The sequence below is a fragment of the Notolabrus celidotus genome, chromosome 3 (assembly GCF_009762535.1).
Source record: "Notolabrus celidotus isolate fNotCel1 chromosome 3, fNotCel1.pri, whole genome shotgun sequence".
Lineage (NCBI taxonomy): Eukaryota > Metazoa > Chordata > Actinopteri > Labriformes > Labridae > Notolabrus > Notolabrus celidotus.
Window position 1 is genome coordinate 31,929,034 of NC_048274.1, and position 8,764 is coordinate 31,937,797.

At 40.0% G+C, this 8,764-nt stretch overlaps 2 protein-coding genes across 9 annotated transcripts in view; one reads left to right on the forward strand and one right to left on the reverse strand.

The window, feature by feature from the left end:
- The window catches only part of coro2ba (coronin, actin binding protein, 2Ba), a 57,760-nt gene extending 54,507 nt beyond the window's left edge, over positions 1-3,253 (forward strand). For all 6 annotated transcript variants that reach the window (XM_034680003.1, XM_034680004.1, XM_034680005.1 and 3 more), the window contains one exon: positions 732-3,253. In XM_034680003.1, coding sequence (XP_034535894.1) covers positions 732-866 — 135 coding nt within the window. In that variant the 3' untranslated portion in view covers positions 867-3,253. The remainder of the gene's footprint in view (positions 1-731) is intronic.
- anp32a (acidic (leucine-rich) nuclear phosphoprotein 32 family, member A) lies at positions 3,045-8,397 on the reverse strand. 3 transcript variants are annotated; one of them, XM_034680016.1, is made up of 7 exons: positions 8,181-8,397; positions 6,047-6,196; positions 5,847-5,969; positions 5,565-5,763; positions 5,334-5,449; positions 5,187-5,241; positions 3,045-4,306 (listed from the first exon to the last, which is right to left on the reverse strand). In XM_034680016.1, exons 1-7 carry the CDS (start codon positions 8,232-8,234, stop codon positions 4,242-4,244), a joined length of 762 nt encoding a protein of 253 aa, XP_034535907.1. In that variant the 5' UTR covers positions 8,235-8,397; the 3' UTR covers positions 3,045-4,241. The 3 variants fall into 3 exon arrangements, with proteins under 3 accessions (XP_034535907.1, XP_034535906.1, XP_034535910.1); XM_034680015.1 differs by having other exon boundaries at positions 3,045-4,309; positions 8,181-8,396; XM_034680019.1 differs by lacking the exon at positions 8,181-8,397 and adding an exon at positions 7,504-7,598 and having other exon boundaries at positions 3,045-4,309.
- Between the last annotated feature and the right edge of the window lie 367 nt (positions 8,398-8,764).

The following is an 8,764-nucleotide window of genomic DNA, read 5'->3' on the forward strand; positions in this document are numbered from 1 at the left end:
GATGAGTAGCAAATCAATTGCATGAGTGTTTCTGAGATGGATGAAGGTGATTGTACCATATTACACCCATTTCTCCTTTTGGATTGTTCTGTTCAAGAACATAGAACCACAAAGAAGAGATTTTAATGATTTTGGGGATCCAAAAAGAGTTTTTTTTTCATCTGAGAACAAAGAGTTATAGAGCTGGACTGCTTTCCTGTCCTCATATATTCTGGAGCGGTGCTCTCTGGACGTTAGGCAAGGCAAAGCAAGATTGTTTATATTGCACATTTCAGCAAAAAAGGAAAATAAAAATGCTCCACACACTTTAAAACATCATAAAAGAGGATATTTTAAAATCAGCAATACAGATCATTAAAAAGAAAATAAAAGATGAATAAGAACAACAACAAAAATATGAAAAAATATGAGAAGGGAATTAAAATGTAATCATAAAAGTTACAGTGCAGGGTTGTGTTATTAAAGACACTCAGTTCTATGTAATTGCAGAGGAGAACTGCCCTTACAGTCTGACAGCATTAATATGCAGACCTGCACAAGTTTTTGTATGTTATTTACCTACAATAGTTTTTCCCTAAATTGTGGATCACAAACAACTCTCCTGCTCAGCCTTAAGACTGTTCCCCTCAGGACACCCTATAATACACCGAGTATCAGAATCTCATTATCTTTTCATTCTTGTGTTGAAATTTTCATGGGCTTGATTTTCTTCTGCTCTTCTCTTAACGTAGCTCCTGAGGATGTTCTTCCGGCAGCAGGATGAGTTACGGCGACTGAAGGAGGAGCTGACCACCAAGGATGTGCGAATACGCCAGCTGGAGCTGGAGCTCAACAACCTAAAGAACGTTAGCCCCAACAACGTGTGACCTCTCAGCTGCATGGACTGACAAAGCTGCTTCCTTTTTGCCCCCAATTCTGACCTCCAACAAGCCTCTGAGCCCTCCAGTCCATCTTTTTTATATGTCATAAATTAATTCCTGCTGCCCTGCATAGTGCACACAGTAATATGATAAATGTCTTAACTGATGCAATTACTGGAATAACATTATTATAATTAATAAGATAAATAATGTAAGCGAGGCAGTTCTCATGGGATGCCACCTTAAAATGAAATCAATGATAGGGATTCAGTATCATGAGGGTTTCTCTCTGTTTTTAAAACTTCATATTCTTGATCAAACACTCTCAGTGTTATGATCCCTTGCTGCATATTTCTGCCAGACCTCCTGTGTGTTTGTCTCACTATGCCTACCCTATGATTCATGTGGCAATACACAGGCAAACGAGCCTCTCCACTCATCGCCCTGTAATGACCAAAACATCATCTAGTTCTCATTATTGCTGGGGCAACACTGGAGGATAAAAGACTGCGTCTGGCACCTACTTTTCTTCCCTAAGGCCTTAGACCCTGCTGCAGACACAGATTGCAGTGAGCTGCAGCATCCTCTCAAAATGGCTGACGTGAAGTGGTTTTGCAAGATGAGACGAGCTTTTGCAGACACAGATCCTGTCTTTCCTCTGAGCTGCTCATCCCTTACTGTTTCTTTCACCCACAAATGTTGCTGGCTATAAATTGACTTCACAGAGCTGATAAACAGCTACTCAAATGCAGTCTTTCTACCCAAGGAGAGTGGATGGCTCACTCACTCAGAGTATTTCTGTTCTTTATTTAAACAGTGGGGAATCAGCAGAGGAGACGTGGATCCCGAGGCAGTGGACTTGCGTAACTACTCGATTATAGTCTCAAGGGACGCTTTGCTGGCTTTTGGTTTTTAGGGCTAATTTTGAGGATGGGGGAGGGGGGTGATGTATATTTGCTTCTATTTATTTGTCATATTTTACCTTTTTAGCTAATAACATGTTTATTTGTTAACCACATTGTTTTTGTAAGATGTGGCTGCGCAAGTAATGATTGTGACGCTTGATAGATTTCGCTGAATGTTTCCAGTTGAAATGGTGCAAGATTTGTGTGAAACTGTACCTTTAACGGTGTTTGGTCTTTGACCCCGACAACATACCTTCAGATGAGGTATGAAAATATCCTCTTGCCTATTCCTAACAGTACAAGAGACTGTCATAATAACCATCCTTTTACATTTAAACTAAGTATATCACTATGACTGAGATGTGTTAACATGTAGATGTGTCATTTTCTCTAGAGACTCCTGCTCATCTCCTTCTTCACTTACACCATGACTAGACGAAGGCTAAATCACAGTTGAAAGGCCTTTGCTCAACTTTTCTGTTCCAACAGGTTTTTCCACCAGTCTGACATTTAAGAGAAGTGTGGACTGGCTTTGCAATTGATTGACTCAATTATGCCAGTCAGGTTCAAAAAAAGGGTCTGCTTAACATTCAGTTTGTTTCTTAATCCAGGACCAGTCTCAGTCAGACCGGTCTGATTATTGATCCTGCTTTTGAAATACCAAGAAAATGAAGATGATCTGCTGCATGCATAACAAGAAAGGGATTTATAGAGAGAGATAGAGTAAGAAGTAAGAGAAGGGCACAAGTCTTCCTCATCACATCAAAATACAATCTGAAAACCTCAACGTTTGAACCTTTGTAATTCAGACTTGACCCTCTGACATGTTTATGGTTGATGTGTATGTTTTTGCAGGGAAAATAAAAGGCTACAGTGAAAGTAGAGAGGGATCCAGCAGTAATGGATCATCCACAGAGGAGAGACAGGTGAAGTTGCAGCTGGAGTTGTGCTATGTCAGGCGCTTTCTTATACTGATGACTTAAGTTAACCACCATGTTAATTTCTGGGAAGGTAGGAAAACAGGATTGTAGGATTTGTATGCTTTTAAAATGACTGGATCTCTCTTTGTAGACTACACATGTTGGGAAACAAGTAAATCTGAGCGTTAGATTGCTCAGTTTGGTCTCCTGTAGTACTGTAAGTATTGTGCAGCTTGGAGTTATGACACCTTTGTCATTGAAAAGTGCAACCTGGAGCAAACATCCATACGGAGAAAATGAATGAAGACTGGAACTGTGTACATTTTATCATGTGAATCTGTCAAACAAGGACCACAAACTTCCAAACATATATAAAAGGGATTTATTGAAGTGAATGGGAGGAGAAAAAAAAGAAACAATTTGGCTGATGACAGTGGATGTAACATAAAGTGAAAAATCACTGAGGTAGGCCAATTTGACCATTAGGTATAATAGTGAAAACAAAGTCCAAATAACTGACTTTTACCAGAGTTTACACTTTGAAACAATAAATTTTCAATGCACATAAGCTTCTGTTGTACCTCCATTTATATCAAGCACTTCTCTACTCTACCATCACAAACTCAAACATTGCCACCTGTGTGCCACATAAATGAACATGGAGAAAGCGATAATGAGTTCTGACATTGAACAGTTGTCTTTATGGAAAGATTATGCATACAAAGTTGTGTTCAAATTCCAGAAATTTCACACTGCGTATTTTTAGATAAAGCAGCATACATATTTAATATCTTATTACAATTCATAGTTTCACCTCGGTTGTCTGTTCAATGTCTGCCGTCATCAAAGAGAATACAAAAAAATAGATTTGGTCATTATTTACAAGAACACGTAATTTCCGAACTATCAAAGCTGAGGGTCTGAGGAGAAGGAGGAGCTTTGACAAGGGCAGACATTTTTTTGCTATGATTTAAAAATATGCCCTGTGAGGGTCACACTGTGCATGTTCAAACACAAGTTTCACACCAGGACAGCAGAGAGTATTGGCATACTGGTGACACTACAAATACATAACTTACATTTAAAAAAATAAGTACGATGCAAAAAAATAAGATTAAGACGAGGAGAGAACAGCCATACATGAAATCCAGTATTTGACTTTAAAATGTTTTAGACATGCACTCTTTTTTTGTTTCATTTTGTTTTTTTCTTTTGAAGGGGAGTCTTAAAATACACAATTCATCAGAAACTGGCCGTACACAAAGGGTGAGAAAACAAAAAAAACTTCTTAAAAAGGTTTATCTTTGCTATTATTTGAGATTACAAAATCCGCGTCCACAAAGCAGTTAAAAGTGGACTGTAAAGACTGGAATACAGGAGCATCAAAGATACAGAGGTTTAACTTATTTCTCCAGACAACCCTGTCTACCTGACTGGCCAATAACAAAAACCACTCCTACTGCAATATGAAACTGGGGGGAATACATTGGGTTGTTGGGAAGTGACTGGGAGATACAGGTTTTAAAACAGTTCACAACTTAGCTTCAAGAGGTGTCTCAATCATCGTCATCTTCTTCTCCTTCTTCATCAAGGTCCCTTTTTCTCTTCTGACCTCGCTCTTCTTCTAGAAAATAAAAGAACACAGTTAGAGGGAGGAAAATGTTTTAACTTCTGTTTCGGGGTTTTGCATCATGTCGTCAGCAATTCTGGCTCAAACTACACTTTTCACATACTAAATAAGTACATTTTTAGCACATTGAGATGGAGAATAATGATTTTTGAAACCAACAAAGTCCATAATACATGCTTCTGTATTGCAGTTTTGCTTATGACTAGCTTTGATGCATTATATATCTCTCTGAGTCGGCTCTGTTTGTGAGTGCATGTCAGTCCACGTGCTGGAATGAGGAAACTCCTCCCTGCAAGTAACTATACAATCCTTATGTGCTAGAGTTAGGGGACAGTGGACAATACTGCAGTCAGATTTCACACATTACTTACAACAAGCAATGGTATGGAGAACGAATTAAGTAAAGCACAGATCCGTGCTCTCAGAACAGATAGTTGGACATCACAGGCAACAGAAAGTGACGGTTCAATATGTGTCAATTTATAAAATGAATTGAAACACTCTGCTGACTTAAAGTCATTTAGATCTCTTGTCCCAAAGTTGCTGTATGACTGCTTTTTCACAGCACAGGTGTTGCAGCGTCACCTGTTGCAATAAAATCAGTAAAGGGTCCCTTTTTAGATCTCTGACCACTAGTAGTGCTGAGGAGTAATGTTTTAGCATGTGGCTGCTTTTTTTATGTGTTGTACCCGATCAGGAGGACGACTGAAAGTAGAACAAATATCTGTTCAAACTCAACAGAGCACATTAGAGTTTGCTGATTCCTTTGGAATAACACCAGAGATAAGTGTCTCTTTATTCTGTCTACATTAGCATGTAGTAAATATTCAGAGAGAGCTTCTGTGATAAAGTCTGCCACCATTTTACTTACCTTCATCATCCTCATCATCAACCTCCTTGTCATTCACATCTTCCTCCTCTTCCTCCTTTTGTAAGAGCAAAAGAAATGTTGTTAGTATCGTCAGGTTACCTCAAAATGCTTCTCTTATTTATGCTCCATTTGTTCTCTTAATCCCACCTCTCCACTGAGGTCGTCGTCCTCCTCTTCTTCATTCTCCTCCTCATCTTCCTCTCCTTCTTCTTCCTCTTCATCTCCCGGTGCTGTATCGTCATCATACTCCTCCTCATCTACATCTGGTTGAAACCGGTTAGTTGTTAATTACAAGCCACCTCCTTAAATGCCCCCATTAGCAAGTCAAACAGTTGCGCCCCACGTTAAGAGTATGTGAGAATCAAGCCTCAGACTTACCATCTTCATCCTCCTCATCATCATCCAGGCCCTCTGCGTACACCTCAGCATCAGAATCTGGTGCCTCTTTGTCGTCTTTGTCGTACCCGTCCAGGTACGTGAGCTGTGGTAGTAGCTTGAAGACGTTGTCTCTGTATTCGTTCAGATTTGTCACTTCACAGTTGAACAGATCTAAACTTTTCAGGGTGGCCAGTTCTTTCTGTCAACAGAAGAAATACGTTTGATGAATAATACAGAAACTGGATTTCTATATTGTGCTTTATTTAATAAGTTCACACTTACCAATGGTTCTATTGTGCTCAGGTCTTTGATTTTGTTTCCACTGAGGTTGAGATGTGTGAGGTTGGGACATTTGGCTGCCAGAACTTCCAACCCTCCTGAGATCCTGTTATCGCTGAGTTCAAGCTGTCAATCAATCAAAGTATGAATAAAAGTAGGGCCTTAAAGTTACAGAGGCTTGTTTGTCTGGAAAATACACCCACCTTTTTGAGTTTATTTAGCTTCGGCAAGTGGGCAACCGTCGTCAGTCCAACATTGATTGTGCTAAGAAATTCCAGCTCCTCAAATTCATCTGTTAGACCCTCGATCTTTCCTTCATTTGAGCGACAGTTGTCGAGCACAAGTTCTTTGACCTGCACAGAGAACAAATACGCCATATCAACATATGTCAAAATGAGAATTCAAACAAAGACATCAAATGCAAAGTAAACACAAGTACTCAAAGTCTGCTGTTAGAATCATTTGTACAAAAGTTGTGTAGTATTTAGCACATGTATGGTGGTGCATTTACTCAAGTACTGAACAAAATATCAAATTTGCAATTTGTATAAAAGCCTTAAAATTCTTATTATTCACACCAATCATCCATTAATTGATGCAGAAAATATTCATCCAGTTCATGTAAATAATAATTGCTAGTTAAATCAGACTATCTTCCATCTGCATTTACAGTAAAATACTGCTTTACATTAATGCAAATACAATTAATTGCAGTATTTTTTTTGGATATACATGTATGTATCATGCACCTTTTTGATTTAGTACATTATAGCACTTGGGTATTTTGGCCATCTTTTCATGTATGATGATTTATTTTAACTAAATATTTTTGCAGTGTAGTCACAGTACAGTAACTCAAGTAAAGGATCTATGTTTCCCCCTAACCACAGCACAACTACTATGACAGTAAAGTGACGTTAATGTTAGTTTTGCGCATATATATTTAATCTGTGTAATGTGCGGTCACAGGTGTGTTAATATCGGATATTACTAAACAGAACTGACCAATCAGCAGAACGGACCGGAACCCTGAAACTACAGTACATTAATAATCCGCAGAGACATCACATCGCTTTAGGTATCGCGATGAATTGACTGTCGTTTCGTTACGTAAATATCACATTCAGCGAGTTTTAGTGGAAAAGGACTGAACGCAGCGGGTCAAATGTGTTTAATCTCCTCGTTTGCAGACTAAGAGCTTCATAAGAGATGAGTTTAAAGGCTATGAGCGGCGCAGATGCACATTAGTGAAAACAATCCGGAGCCGAGCAGACCTACGAGTCGTGCACAGGGTCATTTGTGAGTAGGAGGGGCAGCTGAGGCAGATTAGATAGCTGCCAGGCAAAACGTTTCATTGTTGCTTGTGCTAAACTGTTGCAGATTGGATTGATGGCGTGTGTAGACTTCTTGTAAAACGAAGGTATGATGAATCGCTCGTCGTTTTTGTCGAATAAACGGGATATTCGGTGTGTTTGGAATTGCCTTTGTTTCTCGGTAAAATGGCGGCTTGTCCTAGTTCTAGAAAACTAGAGCAACAACGCGGCTCCACACTTTGTTTTCATTACGACTCAGTATTTAATCGAGGGGGACAAAGGCTCGACGAAACAACCGAATAAAGGCATTTTGGTTAATGTGGACGCGGGTTTGTGTTAGCATTCACCGTGCCTGGTGGCTCGTTACGGTCCACGCTAAACTGCTTTCTTTCGGCCATCTGTGCGCACTGTGGTCTCGGTCTTTGGTTGCTCGGGCTGCAGGCTCGCCTCTGAACGCTGAGTCTCAACCTCTGAACGCACTTCCTGCAGAAATAACCAACTTGATCTGTGCAGTTTGACTTACTCTAGGTGCAGGATGCTCCTGCAAGACGATAATACGAGTCTTTGATCTTTATGCATCATTGATAATGTCATGACTTTGAGTCTCCGCATCCTGAACGCGCCAAGTGCACGGCTGCAATGTTTATTGTAAATGCATTTTTTAGTCAAGGCATGCACATAGTTCACCAAACAGAGGAGATACCAATAACAAAAGGTTTCAGGGAGAGTGGGCTGCGTTTGTAGATGAAAAGTTACAAATATGGCTCCTCGTACTGCTTGCCTTGTTTATACCAAAGCTGTGCTGCATTCTCAAACTGCACATCACAAACGTAACAAAAGTTCCTCCAGCGTTCCTGCAGCACCTGCACGACTGTAAACACATCTGCAACAATGTGACCCGACCTCTCCATCATCTTTTAACTTGTAAGAAACTTTGTATCCCCTCGCCAAGACATCACACGAAAGATTCTCCATTAGCTGAGTGTGAAAGCATCAGCACAGAGACCTTGTGAGGCACACTTACGTCTGACGGAGTGCGGTTCCGCAACTCTAGATGAATTCTTTTCTTCATGTCCATCCTGGATCGACGTGCCCGTGATATGATACACACTTTTGATAATTACTGCAAATGCAACTAGCACCTCCAGAACAGACTGCTGTTGTTCATTCAAACTTGATCCGCTCGGTGGGCGGGACCACGTCGCAGGATTGTCGTCACCGCCGACCAATGGCAGCAGCCGAATAAAGAGGGAACGGATTTACAGACACGCAGGCCAATGGAGCCTCCCTTATAAACCTGGGTGGGGTTTTGTTGTCGAAGTTTGGTTGTTTGTTAACTTAAGTTTACATGACAAATGTATTACTGAAATGTTTTACAGTAAATTCATACCATGAGGAAGAAGTGCAGCATGTTTGACTGTACATCAGTTTCACAATCAAACCACCACATGACTTCAGGCATTGTCCATGGCTAGTGACGATGCTGCTTTAAATAATGTTATGTAGGATTTTTCTGTTATAAAACAAAATGCAAATGATACATTGATCCCAGAGTTTACAGTTAAAAACGAAAAGAATATCAGAATGAGCGAGTGCAAGGTAAAATAA